Here is a 14,648-nt window from a genome sequence, read left to right on the forward strand (position 1 = left end):
TTAACCAGAGGTACCACTGTACTGCCTATGTCATGGGTAGGCAAACTAAGGCCCAGTCGCCTTCTAAATCTGGCCCGCAGACAGCCCAGGAATCAGCGTGTTTTTACATGAGTAGAATGTGTCCTTTTATTTAAAATGCATCTCTGGGGTATTTGTGGGGCATAGGAATTCATTCATTTCTCCCCCCAAAATATAGTCTGAGGGACAGTGGACCGGCCCCCTGCTGAAAAAGTTTGCTGACCCCTGGCCTATGTGCTCCTATTCACAAGATCTCTGTTAATGTTGCCATTTTAGAAGCCTTCCAGGAGCTGCCGCAATCTTTGATGTGGTTAAGGGATTCCATGCAATGTTTCTTCTTCTTGACCAATCAGCTTAGAAGTACCCAAGCAAAATGTTGGCTATAGACCTACATGAAGGCAGGTCCTCCCCACCCTGCCCAACAATTGCAATATTTGTCGATTTCAGTCATCTGATCATTCATCCATCTATTTATTGATTGAAGAGCATTTGTAAACTGCTTAATTTTATTATAATTTCCTAAGTGGTGTACACCCCCACCCCCATCATTTTAAAAATACAGCCTAAAACCAATAAAGCAGTGATAGATATAAAAGCATATTATCACAGAATCTTAGAGTTGGGTCATCTGGTCCAACCCTCTGCAATGCAGGAATCTCAGCTAAAGCATCCATGACAGATGGCCATCCAGCCTTTGCTTAAAAACCTCCAAGGAAGGAGAGTCCACAATGTCCTGAAGGAGTCTGTTCCACTTCCGAACAGCTCTTACTGTCAGAAAGTTTTTTCTGAATGTTTAGTCGGAATCTCCTTTTTGTGTATCTTGAAGCCATTGGTTCTCCAGAGCAGGAGAAAACAAGCATGTTCCCTCTTCCAGGTCGAAACAAAATTTAAAAATTCCTTCCAGTAGCACCTTAGAGACCAACTAAGTTGGTCAACTATGGCAGACCAACACCTACCTCTTCCAGGTGACAGCCCTTAAGATATTTGAAGATATCAAACATATAAAATAGGGTCTGATTCAGGTTAAGGAAAGCCTATTCATTTCCCCAACACCACTTGCTTTCTGAAAAAAATAAAATTAATAGAGTGATCGTTGGTTGGGGAAAGCACATGTGAATTGCCCCATCAATGGTGTTCTTGTATTTGTAAATGTATTTGTGTTCTTGTATTTGTGTCCTTGTAAAAGCATAACAAAACATCAAACATTAAAAACTTCCCTGTACTGTGCCTTCCGATGTCTTCTAAAAGTTGCATAGTTATCTATCCCCTTGACATCTGATGGGAGGGCATTCCACGAGACAAGGGCACCGATAGAGCAGTGTCTCAACTTTGCAGAACTACAAAGAACTGCAGCCACGACGCAGAGAAGAATTTGGTGCAGATTTAATAAGGGAAGCAACGTGCTGGCGAAGATGCTGCCAGGATCCCCTGGAGCAAAGTTGCCTGTGTTTCTATGCAGAAGAAATGTGTTGGTGAGAGGCGGAGGGGAGCACAAAATGAAAGATGGGTTTGGAAAACTAGATAACATCAACATACAGGGGCATGTGGTGGGTGTCCGCAGAGGTGTTCCCCGGTATCTCTCAAAGGCTCCAGGCGTAATAAATGCACGCAGGATACAATAACAGAGTGCACGAGGCTTCATCAATCAGAGGCGAGAGTGTTCACGTGTGAATATCCCTGGAGTTATCAGCACCAGTAATTCTCCAAATAAAGAGCCCCTTCCCCCTACTTTGATAAGGGAACAGAAGTCGGAGGCCTTATCAAGTCTCACCAACCAGAGGGGGAAACAAAGATTCCCACTTCATTTATGGACGAGGAGGGTCCTGAAATGGGGAGGGGGAGATGGAGTTTGCTTTAGACGAGGCAAAGCATGTTTCATTCCCATTGAGAGCTTTTGTTTGTTTGTTTGTTTCGTGAATAGGGGAGATATGAATGAATGGCACAGGGCAGAGCAGTGAGAGGGAGGGCTTGCACATTAATCAGAAAATATCAGGAGCTTGCAACAGGGTGCGTTTGATGTGCAAAAGGAAGAAGGAGAAGAGGCTGCCGTGAAATCTGGCTTCCCCTCAGAACCGGTGCCAGGCCTGTAATAAATTATAAAAACATCACCACCGAGAAGACACAATCTTGGAGAAATTAAGCGCAAAAATTAAGCATGAAATTAACCAAGAGAGGAACTGTTGGAATGGGCAAGGATTTGAGGCTAGATGAAACAAAATTGCACCCCGGTCACCCTGGACTTGTGCCCTGTAGTCTGGCTCTACCACTGCATGGCCGTATAAAATGGACTTATATGGAACTGAACCTCTGGTCTGTAAAGCTCAGCACTGTTTGACCTGCCTAGCAGCCCCTCCTCAGTTTCTCAGAGGGCATTTCCTCATTCTGCCCCAGAAATCTCCACTTAGGGCTGCATCTGAGACATTATGTAGCATGCAACGAATGCGCTGTGTTGAGCTACGGGCATCTTCCCTACCATTCAGCAGAGGGGACAATATTGAGCAGCTGGCGGTGGGCTTGGCAAATGGGAAAACCTACATACACGCTTTCCCAGCAAGAAAGGCAAGTGTGATCTGCAACAAACTGTTGCAGTGTAAACTCCCTCCAAATAGGAAAACCCCGGTTCAGTGAACTGTTCCCTCCGAACAGGACATCCCAATCTCTCACCCCTGCCACAATTTCCAGTTTCCCTTTTCTAACTGACATGCAACATTCCAGGACAACTGAGAATACTCAGCCCTCATTGGACTGTTTAGTTGGGAGGTGGGGGATGCCTCCATAATATATATATATATTAAATTGCTGTCAACTAGCTACCGGACTAAGTTCGAAGTGCTGGTTTTACTGCATAAAGCCCTATACAGCTTGGGATCAGGATGCCTGTAAGGTCTCTCCCCCCCCTAAAATACCCAATCCGCCACTGCACTCTGCAGGTGAGGGCTTCCCGGAGATGCCACCTTATCAGGATGCCCATCTCACGCAATACAGAAATCAGGCTTCTAGTGTCACGGCACCTGCCCTTTTCAAGTCCCTCCCGTTAAATATTAATTGGGCTGTCGTGGGAAGAAGCTGCCTCCGCAGCTCTCTTGCACCCCGGAGCCAGGGCCCGAAGGCCCGGCTGAGCCCCAGCGTCCCTTCCTGCAGCTCCAACCTTGATGAGGGAGCCTTTCGTGGGACACCTGGTTGCGCCCCCTCAAAACAATGTGCCCAGGGCCACGGACCCCCACACCCCACGCTACACCACTGGTCTCCTCCCAGCACTTATTGCTAAAATGAGAGTGGACAGAAGCCCTTAGCTTTCAATACACCCTTACCTGCAGTGGGTGATTTCCCCTCAGAAGTCAGAGAAATGCACTTGGCACATGTTCAGAGGAACACTTCCAATTTATTAGGAGTTTAAGCATCTCAGGACTGAAATCTAGCCTGGGGCAAAGCCTTGATATACCTCAGCTGGAATTATCATCATCATCATCATCATTTCTATACCACCCTATACCAGGGGTCTCCTCCCTCCTCAGGCTCTCTCTGACAGGACAGCCCCCCCCCCAGCTTTCTAGAGGTAAGCGCTTGCTTGTGTGAGTGGGGCACGACACTCTGCACTGTTTCAGAGGCACCCTCTTCTTTAGGAGGACTTCACAAGGCTGAGCTTTGGGAGCTGACGCCACCCCTTCTGGCATTATTCAGAATTGCTATCCCGCCCCTCGCCTGCCATGGGGCTCTCATATTTCTGACGGGAGCTGTTTTCCAACAGGCAGAAGTTCTCCAGGTGCCGTTTTATCCATCCTTGAATCTGAGCGGTGGGGGGGGTAGCTTTACCTGTAAGACTGGTGCTGTCAGCCTGCCGTGCAGCTGCTGAAGCCACAGACGGGGCGGGGGAGAGTGGGGTGGGGAAACCTTCCCCCAGAGGGTAGCACTGAAGCAGTAATGGCTGGACGGGTGGGCGTCAGAGGAAGGAGGAGCGATGGGCTGCGCTTTCGCCGTCGAGCCAGCCAGCCAGTCAGGCGGGCGGAGAGGCGCTGCTCCAGCAGCGCCCTCGAGGGGAGGCGTTAAGGGCTTGACCTTTCCTGCCACCTCGCCCAGCCTGCATATAAAGGCAGGTCCCGGCCGAGGAGGCAGAAGCAGCGCCGCGCTCAGTCTCCGCCGCGACTCGCCGCTGCCCTTGATCAAGCAGAGCGCCGAGCCGCCCCGTCGAGGCCAAGCCCGGAACGCACCATGGCGCGCCCCGAGTTCCAGCTGCTGCCGAAGCCCCGCGGGCTCTTCTCGCTCCTGGGTCTCTTCGCCTTTGCGCTGCTGCTGGAGGGACGTGGCGTCCGCGCCGCGCCCTTGCAAGGCAGCGAGGGGGCGTCCCCGATGGCCAAGGTCTACCCCCGGGGCAGCCACTGGGCTGTGGGTGAGTACGCACGAATTGCTGGGCGCCCACGGTCGCCAAATATGTGTGCGTGTGTGGCGCGCGCTTTCTCTCCCCACCCCGACGCCGCGGTTGGCGCTTGACAGTGGAGCATCAGCCCCGAGGGAAAGTGAAAAGAGAGCGAGGTCTTTGTCGTGAGGAGCTTACAATTGCCGTTTCTGCAGGGGGAGCGAGTAGCATTCAGGGAGTGAGGGTTGAGCGGAGGGAAGGAGAGTGAGTTTTAGAGGGACGGAGGGAGGGATCTCGCACTTTTCCCCAACTTTGAAAAGCTGGCTTGGAGAGCATCCATCCGTCCGTTATCATTTTCCTCCCAGCCAAGCTCGGTACCCAACCTGGCGACTCAATGCCTCCCGTTTCCAGTGAGCATCCCCTCTAGGTTGCCTCGCTCCCGCGCCGCATCAGGTTATCCCCTCCATCCTGTTCAATCTATTCCGTGTGCAGACAGATGCGTTGCTGCTGATTTTTATTTTCCTATTTTGGAAAAGAAAATGCGACTTCACACAGCAGGTCATTAATTATTATTTTTTTTTTGGGGGGGGGGGCTTTGCTACCCTGTAGTCATAACCGCCACTAGGTTGGACGGAGAAGAATTCCATCCCTTGGGTCTTTTCAGTCCTGACAAGTAGGTCAGCAAAACATTGCGGTGTGGAGTGCACCTGTTCAATGTCCCAGCCAATCAGCTTGTCATGCCTTTTGCCAGGATACTCCATTCCTCCCCGCTCCTTCATTTCCTGTTCCTCAACTCTATTCTGTGCCAAATGAACATCTTTGGTCCTCAGTCGGCTGCTATTAAACACCCCTCACTTGGGTTTCCCCCCTCAAGCTTTTTTTTTGAGTGGGAGGGAGGTACTTGGGGTGGCCCCAAGCTTGCTAAAACATACTGATGAATTGTGGATGGTGTTGCCATTTAAGCTACATGGGGTTCTAAACTCAAGAGAACTGAGTTTTCTATTAAGATATAGGAGAACTAAATGAAATCTCCATTGACAGAGAGAGTATAGCTCTGAATACCAGGTGCTGAGGACAAACCAATCAGGGAGCACTGTTGCCCTCCATTCATGTATCTGGCCAGCCAGCCGCTGTTGGAAACAGGATGCGGGACTAGATAGATCCCTGGTCTAAACTATCAGGGTTTTTCTTAGGCTGTCATTGCACTGGCATCTGCTAGAGCTGCTTTAATTTCAGGATATCCTATTGTAAGGAGCAAAGGTTGTACTAGATCAGGGGTCTGCAACCCGCGGCTCCGGAGCCGTGTGGCTCTTTTACACCTTTGCCGCGGCTCCGGGGCGGATACTAGCAAGGGGAGGAGGGGCATTGTGCGTCCCGACACTCCCCACTGTGGTGGGCGCTGTACTGGCTGTGACGTCGCATGGGGGCGGTGCGTGCGTTAGTCACGCACCGTCCCGACGTCACCTTCCCGGTTTTGCGGCTCCCAGTTTTTTTTCTTCGGAAACGGGTCCAAGTGGCTTTTTTTGTCTTAAAGGTTGCAGACCCCTGTACTAGATGAACAATAGGATCCCTGATAAGTTGGTCCCTACATCTTCTTATAAAATTGATGTCTTGTCTCTCCTGCCGTTACGAAGACAGAACGCTGCCTTATGCACAATCAGAGCCCTGGTCCACTTAATGCGCTGCTGCCTACACTGATTGGCAGCTGTTTTCATGTTTTCAGAGATAGGTCCTCTGAGCTCTAGCTGGAAATGCTGTGGATTGAACCTGGAATGTTCTGCTCTGCCATAGCCCTTCCCCATTAGAAATAGCTTGTGAAATATTGCATTGATCTCTCTAAGCCACCTCCCCCTTTATCTGTAGCATCCAGTGAGAGTCAGTGTGGTGTAGTGGTTAACAGCAGTGGACTCGTAATCTGATGAACCGGGTTCGCTTCCCCGCTCCTCCACATGCAGCTGCTGGGTGACCTTGGGCTAGTCACACTTCTCTGAAGTCTCTCAGCCTCACTCACCTCACAGAGTGTCTGTTGTGGGGGAGGAAGGGAAAGGAGAATGTTAGCCGCTTTGAGACTCCTTCGGTTAGTGATAAAGCGGGATATCAAATCCAAACTCCTCCTCCTCCTTTTCTTCTTCCTCCTCCACACATCTGTACTATGCACAAGTATCTGCCGCCTCTTTGCTTTTCTCCTTGAGATGGTTCATTCATGCTATTACATATTTCTTCCATGCAGACAGTTCCAGTCTTCCATAACTGAGTGCATGGATTTACAGAAGAGGTGTGTGTGTGTGTGTGTGAGAGAGAGAGAGAGAGAGAGAGAGGGAACCAGGAAATCACAGGATTGGTTCACATCTGTGAATCTGTGGCTTTTCTCTGTTTGAGAGTAATTCCTCTCACGCCCATGACTGCATGACAAAATATCTAAGAGTGCTGAACAGTCCATGAAGACTGCCTGCAGGTATCTCTGCAGTTGTGGTTGCCCTGCTTGCCACCTTGGTGTGGTGTCTGTCATGACGCCCCTGTCATGCAACTTCAAGCATAGGATCCGGCAAAGAGAGACTACCTATAAGTATAGTTGGCTGCAAAGCCCTTAACGTGGTGGTATTAACCTCCCGACGCCACCAGCACCTATTGCAGTTGCAGGAGATGATACTGCCTGCCTGGAGACAGGAGACAGTTTATTCCGGAGAGTAGAAATGATATGATGGGAACACGGCTCATCCCAACAGAACTTTACATATGTAGTTGCAAGGAACATTGATTTAACTAGAACAAGCTCCAAGAGAGCTTTGCTTTTGAGCAGACAAGTTGCTGGAGAAATGGAAGCTCTTCACCCTTTCCCCACCAGCCATCAAAATCACCCTCCCCCACACTGCTTTTCTCCTCCTGCTCTCTAGATATATGTGTCTTTTTCAGGGACATTGTGGTGGGGGAAAGCAGCTTGGGGGAGGTCATCATTGGGCTCATCCACACTTTTGCTCGTCCTGTGTTTGATCGTATTGTGTTCTGATTAGTTGCCCAGGGTCCGAGAATTTTTCTTGTTCTGCAGCTATGCCTTCTGAAAATTTGACCTTACCCACTGAACAGAAGCTCAATTGAGCAAAATCTGCCTCTTGATTTTCTGTGCATTCGGATAAGATATGAGTCAGCAGGTAAGATCGGATTTTCATACGGCACAGCCGAGGAACAATGAGGATAGCCCTCGCACCTGGGAAAAATTAATTGGTGCACAATATGATCAAAATACACAGCAACCGAAGGTGTAGATGAGCCCAAAGGTGGCAAGGTGGCCGGCAGGAATAGGGTTAAAGTCAGGAAAAGGTCTTTCATGTCTATTTTAGCCCATAATTTTTGCATGTTTTTGTAGGGCTTCAAAAGCCTGCAAGCAAAGCCTGTTTGATCAGCAGGATAAAAGAAATGAGTGTGTACATTACACTGTGGTCACTGATGCTTCTATCATACCACCTTGAAAATCCATGCTCATCTGGTCTGCACACTGCATCTATGTGTGTCTATCCAAAAGTCAGGAGCACTCAGATGGCTGAAAAATACAGAGTGTGAATTACACCTTTGATGGGGGTTTCTCTTTGGAAGGATATCACACACACACACACACACACACACACACACACACTACGGTTCTATGTAGCAAGAGCAGAAGGTAACCTCTCTTGCCATTTCATGACCAAGGGGGCAGTGAAATGGGAGTGAGGTTAAGAGGCTTTGTGGGCACCAGGGGGAAGATCCCAAGGGTGTCATTGTGCCCATGGGGCCACCTTGCCAACTCCTGCCCTGGGAGTTCAGTATAGCTGCATGCTTCATTTAGCTCTTTTGGGCACAGACTTTAACATGGATTAGTTATCGCTAGCATCCTTTAACCACCATGTCCTATTAACTGTGGACATTCCTTGCCGGACGATAGAATCACAGCATAAAGCAGATAGCTCAGTCCATAGAGCACAAGACTCTTAATCTCAGGGTTGTGGGTTTGAGCTCCACATTGGGCAAAAAGATTTCTGCATTGCGGGGGTTGGACAATCTACAGTTCTATGACTTTTGGCACCACTTTCATGGCATTTCGGTTCCTCTTGCAGGGCACTTCATGGGCAAAAAGAGCAGTGGAGATTTCCCTAACATATATGAAGAACGAAATGAGTCGCCTTTCTCTTTGCTACCCGATAATGCCAAGCAACTGGGAGACTATCTGCACTGGGAGGAAACGTTCAAGCAGTTCCTCCGGCTTCTTGAGGGGAACGAAAACCAAAGTGCTCAGGTTCTTAGGGAAGAATCTCCGTTTCCTGTCAAGAGCACTTGGGAGGCAGAGGACAACAGCAGCCTCAAAGACGTAAGTGTAAACGCTTGCCTTCATCTCTGTGTTGACAAAAGTCACTTCAATAATGTAGACAGGTCCAGAGATGAAATAAATCCTGATAACACTTTACTGAGCAAACTGAACAAAGTGTATAATTTGAGGAGGAACGAGCAGAGGGATTTTGCCTTTCTCAGTTCAGGCCTTGTAAGCAGCAGGGAAACATTCAGCCAAACACACAGAGGGAAAGTTCCCTGAGAACTGCACAGCCAATCAGAGTGTGTTCTGCCTCAGTAAATGTCAAGCTGCTCTGTCTGGTTGCTAAGCAACACTTCCACCATCCCCCTGTTGGTTAGCTGACTTACTGATCACAGAGTTAACCTTTGAGTTGCAAACTGAATGATCCTTGCTGCAGCACTTCCGACGCTTTCATTGACAATTTGAACATGGGAAGCTTCCTGCCACAGTTTGTTTCGTTTCGGTTTGTTTCCTTCAAACAAACATGCCAAACATGGTTCAACAGAGGTGAAAATACATCTGAGAAGGTCAGCAAGTTGAGCCTCAAAATAGGAACATGTGGGGAGGTAAAAAAGGTAAAGGGACCCCTGACCATTAGGTCCAGTCGTGGCCGACTCTGGGGTTGCGGCGCTCATCTCGCTTTATTGGCCAAGGGAGCCGGTGTACAGCTTCCGGGTCATGTGGCCAGCGAACCAGAGCAGCGCACGGAAACGCCGTTTACCTTCCTGCCAGAGTGGTACCTATTTATCTACTTGCACTTTGACGTGCTTTCGAACTGCTAGGTTGGCAGGAGCTGGGGCCGAGCAACGGGAGCTCACCCCGTCGCGGGGATTCGAACCGCCAACCTTCTGATCGGCAAGTCCTAGACTCTGTGGTTTAACAGTTAACTCTGTGGAGGTAACTTATGCTAAATCAGACCATTGGTCCATCCAGCTCAGCACTGTCTCTGCTGACCAGCATTGGGTCTCTAAGATTTCAAGCAGGGATTTACCAACCCAGAGGTGCTGTGGACTGAACCTGGGAGCTTGTGCCTGCAAAACAGATGCTCCACCACTGAGCTACAACTGCTCCCCAATTAAAAAACCAACCGCTTTCAAGCATTACCTAGAATCCTAAATGGGGCTGTGAGGACCTCCCAGTCAACTATATTTGCACAACCTGAATTTGATGGTATGTAATTGAATCCATAAGGGACGCAAGTGGCGCTGTGGGTTAAACCACAGAGCCTAGGACTTACCAATCAGAAGGTCGGCAGTTCGAATCCCCGTGACGGGGTGAGCTCCCATTGCTCGGTCCCTGCTCCTGCCAACCCAGCAGTTCGAAAGCATGTCAAAGTGCAAGTAGATAAATAGGTACCGCTCCAGTGGGAAGGTAAACGGCGTTTCCGTGCGCTGCTCTGGTTCGCCAGAAGCGGCTTAGTCATGCTGGCCACATGAGCCGGAAGCTGTACGCCGGCTCCCTTGGCCAATAAAGCGAGATGAGCACCGCAACCCCAGAGTCGGCCACAATTGGGCCTAATGGTCAGAGGTCCCTTTACCGTTACTAATTGAATCCCACCCTGAAATAGTGACAAACTGGAAGTGCCCTAGAAATGGCAATAGACTGGATCTTGGAACTCTTGCCTGTGGAGCATATTCCTAACCTCCCAATTTACACAAAGCATTTTTTAGTTTGTTGAAACATAAATAACTTACTGTCATGAGGTACTGGGAAGCTTGCTATACCGAAGGGGAAACAGCTCTCCCTTTCTGATTATTTTGATTTAATTTTCTAGAAAAACTGATTGATTTGTGCTTGGGGTGGCAGTAAATGAACTACAGCCCCAAGTAATGACTTTATTCTGACATGGTTCGGCCAGCGCCTTCATTATACACCTTAAGGGTGCCCGGCAAAAACGTTCCTCTTTAACTAGGCCTTTGGGTGATTGACATCCAATGCCCTTTTAAATATGTTGTGGTAGTGGAGGGCGATATCATTATAGTGAGGCAGCTATGTCAGGCAGCAGATGAGAGATGTGGGGCAGCAGTAGCAGCCCCTGGCTGTTCCTTCTGAGTCGCTTAACTATCCCCATCTGTTGAATGATTGATTATATTAATATGCTGCTTTCATTCAACTGAATCGCAAAGTGGCTTACAAACAATAAATACAGTTGGACCTCGGGTTTCGAACGTAATCCGTTCCGGAAGACCGTTCGAGTTCCGAAACATTCGAAAACCAAAAACTCAATACGGAAGCCTCAATACAGAAAACTCAATACGGAAGCCACATGGCATGTTTGACTTCTGAGGCGTGTTCGAAAACCGAAGCATTTACTTCCAGGTTTACAGCATTCAAAAAGCAAAATGTTCATCAACGGAGACGTTCGAAAACCGAGGTACCACTGTAACAATAACATAATAGAACACCGCAAATGCAACATAAACTACACAGAGTAGTTAACAAACCATCAGTCAAAACAATTACAATTCACCAGTAAAACAATTACAGTCACAACTTGGAAAAGATAAGCTAAACAGCGCAACAAAAGTCATATTGCTCAAAGTACTACAGTGGTCGTAATCTATAAAACAATGTTAACAACCTTGACAAAATAGCAACCGAAAGCACTGATATATTCGTTGACTCGTCCCAGCCCTGTGACTCATAATCTTCCACTGTTCAGTTCATTAAAAGACTCCATACACACTGACCAAGCTTGACCTCTGAGGAGGTCACTTCAGTGCTGTTAACACGTTGATTCGACTTCACCCACAGGGGGCCACGCCATTGTCTCTTGAGACAGGTGGATGCCAACCACAGTGATATCTGCTGCCACATGGTCACTCTTGGTCCTCCTACTCTGTTCTGCTGCCTCAGGTCTGGTGGAGAATGCTCTCCTGTCACACCAGCGCTGACGTTAGTGGAGGCTGGTCTATATAGGGCAAATGGGCCAATACGCTGCCAGTCTGCCTTTGACCAACTCCTGTCCAATGTCAGCCTTACTTACAAGCAGTGCTGGATTTACGTATAAGCTAAACAAGCTATAGCTTACGGCCCCACTCTCTTGGGGCCCCAAAAAAATTTAAAGGAAAAAAGCTGCATGTACATTTCCAAAATATAAAAAAACAAATAAAGGAACTTTTGTTATTGCCAAATGCCAACGTGCTTGCATTGTTAAGTTTGTTATGAATAAAAAATCATTTTAAGTTAGAGCTTAATAATTATTTCACTATTAACATACTTCTTCTTAATTGTATTTCACTATTAATATACTTCTTCTTAATTGTATTTCACTATTAATATACTTCTTCATTGTATTTCAGTTCAACAATTACTTTGATAAAATACCTATTTTGTTTTGGGAAGCTTTTAATGTTTGAGGCATTACTGTATTTTAATATTTGGTTGGAAGCCGCCCAGAGTGGCTGGGGAAGCCCAGCCAGATGGGTGGGGTATAAATAAATTATTATTATTATTATTATTATTATTATTATTATTATTATTATTTTGTTATGTGCAAGTGGATTTAGATACCTATTAGGTCCATAAATTACCATATATTCAACACAAAAAACAGTGACAATTTGTTGTTGACAAAGGACAGCTGGACATATAAAGGGCCCCATTACCTTCAGTAGCTGAGGGCCTCATCAAACCTAAATCCGGCCCTGCTTACAAGTAGTCAGTGGGTGGCTCTGGAGCTACCTGTTCTTGGTTTTCTGCCTTCCCCACTCCTACCAGTCCTAGTCTGCCCCACTGGTTGACTGAAATGTTCAGCTGCCCACCCAGGCGGCTCCTGTTTGTGGAAGTCCTTCACCTCCAGCAGTGAAACATCTTGGGCTGGAGCTGGCTGAGGGACATATGACCTCTGCACCCATCACTGCAGTGGCTTTGTCAAGATTGCCCTCTCACTGTTATTCTTCTTCCTCTCTCTGTGTCTTCATTAGATGATGGATTATCTGCTGCAAGCGATGGATAGAAAAGAGGCCTCGCCCAGTTGAAGCAACTGTCTCCCAGCACCGAAGGCATAGAATAATATCTTTGCGAAAGAGACTATTGGTTTCACAAGCATTTTATTGTATATGATAACTGATTTAAAAATAATAATATTATCTTTTGTGTTAAGCAAGATTTTTTCCCTCTCCCTTTGGCGTAAAAATAACCTGCTCACTTGTATTCCTAATCATGATGACACTCTTTGGAGGTGTTTATTTCCATCTGAGTAGCCTTTTCCCTCTTTTGAATGCATTTGTTTGTACGACAGCTTTTGCCACCCTTGGCACCCTCCAAAACACCTGGAGGGCGCTAGGTTGGCAAGAGCTGTTCTGCATTATTGTTGATGAAGGGTCTTCCAATTCTCTGACGGTAATTTGCCATTTCTTCTCCCTCCAATCACATCGTCTTTTGTGTTAACAATCATTCGATGTTTTTCAACATTCACAATAAACAAATATGTTTAAAAAAGGAAAGATTCCGAGGTTAGTGCTTTCAACTGTCTGAAATGCAGGTGATGCTGCAGTCCAGCTGAAGCAAAGCAGGTCGGTACAGGCTTGAATTTCTGGGGGCCATTTTTGTAAGCTGCCCGGAGCTCCATGATGGAGGAAAGGTGACATACAAAAACAAAGGAAACATATGTACGATAATAAATGCACACCTATTTGCGTGTGTGTTTTGATGCATTTATCTCTAAAAGGCATGAACTGTCCTGTGAAATGGTACAGAGAAGTCTGAAGCGAAATTTTAAAGGGACAAATAGATTATAAACCAAATGACGACTATATTTATAAAACGACGGATAGGTTTTTAAAACAAGGAAGTTCAAAAGCATACCTCTCTCTGGAGGGCATTTTCAATTTCACATACAGTGGTACCTCGGGTTACATACGCTTCAGGTTACAGACTCCGCTAACCCAGACATATTACCTCAGGTTAAGAACTTTGCTTCAGGATAAGAACAGAAATCGTGCTCTGGCAGCACGGCGGCAGCAGGAGGCCCCATTAGCTAAAGTGCTGCTTCAGGTTAAGAACAGTTTCAGGTTAAGAACGGACCTCCGGAACGAATTAAGAACTTAACCCGAGGTACCACTGTATCTGTCCATGGGGCGGCAACTGGTGAGGAATGAGACCTTGTTGGGGGAAAGCTTGGCGAAGATGTCGGTCCAGCGAACGGCAGCTGTGAAAAAGGAAAATTCCATGCTAGGGATAATCAGGAAAGGCATTGAAAACCAACGCTGTTATACAATCTATGATGCAACTGCGTCTGGAATACTGTGCATTGTTCTGGGTCACTGGGTCCACTCAAAGAGGAAATTGTGGAATGGGAAAAGGTTCAGAAAAGAACAACTGAAATGTCTGCCTGGACAGCTCAGTCGGCTAGAGCGTGATAATGTCATGGTTGCAGGTTCGATCCCTGCACAGGACAGCTGTATATTTCTGCATTGCAGGGGGTTGGACTAGAAAGGAAGTACAGTGGTACCTCAGGTTAAGTACTTAATTCGTTCCGGAGGTCCGTTCTTAACCTGAAACTGTTCTTAACCTGAAGCACCACTTTAGCTAATGGGGCCTCCTGCTGCTGCTGCTGCCGGAGCACGATTTCTGTTCTCATCCTGAAGCAAAGTTCTTAACCTGAGGTAATATTTCTGGGTTAGCGGAGTCTGTAACCTGAAGCGTACGTAACCTGAAGCATATGTAACCTGAGGTATCACTGTACTTCCTCACATAAGTGAGGAAGTGATGTGTTACAAACTGGGATGGCTTCAAAGGCGGGTTAGACAAAATCCTGAAGCAGTAGTCTATCACTGACTATTAAGCCCAATGACTACGTTCCACCTTCACCGTAAGAGGCAAGATGCTTCTGAATACCAGTTGATGGGAGTCACCAAATAGTGCTGATGTCTCAGGTTCTGCTTGCAGACTTCTCATAGGTATCTGGCTGGCCATGGTGGGAAGCCACAGAGTTGATCCAGCAGGGCT

At 47.3% G+C, this 14,648-nt stretch overlaps 1 protein-coding gene across 1 annotated transcript; it reads left to right on the top strand.

Annotated features, from left to right (window-relative positions):
• Nucleotides 1–4,014: 4,014 nt before the first annotated feature.
• Nucleotides 4,015–13,144, top strand: GRP (gastrin releasing peptide). Its single transcript, XM_083575941.1, has 3 exons — nucleotides 4,015–4,405; nucleotides 8,464–8,714; nucleotides 12,623–13,144. Exons 1-3 carry the CDS (start codon nucleotides 4,228–4,230, stop codon nucleotides 12,674–12,676), a joined length of 483 nt encoding a protein of 160 aa, XP_083432067.1. The 5' UTR covers nucleotides 4,015–4,227; the 3' UTR covers nucleotides 12,677–13,144.
• The last annotated feature ends 1,504 nt before the right edge of the window (nucleotides 13,145–14,648 follow it).

This window comes from Podarcis filfolensis (genome assembly GCF_964270895.1).
Source record: "Podarcis filfolensis genome assembly, chromosome: 11".
NCBI lineage: Eukaryota > Metazoa > Chordata > Lepidosauria > Squamata > Lacertidae > Podarcis > Podarcis filfolensis.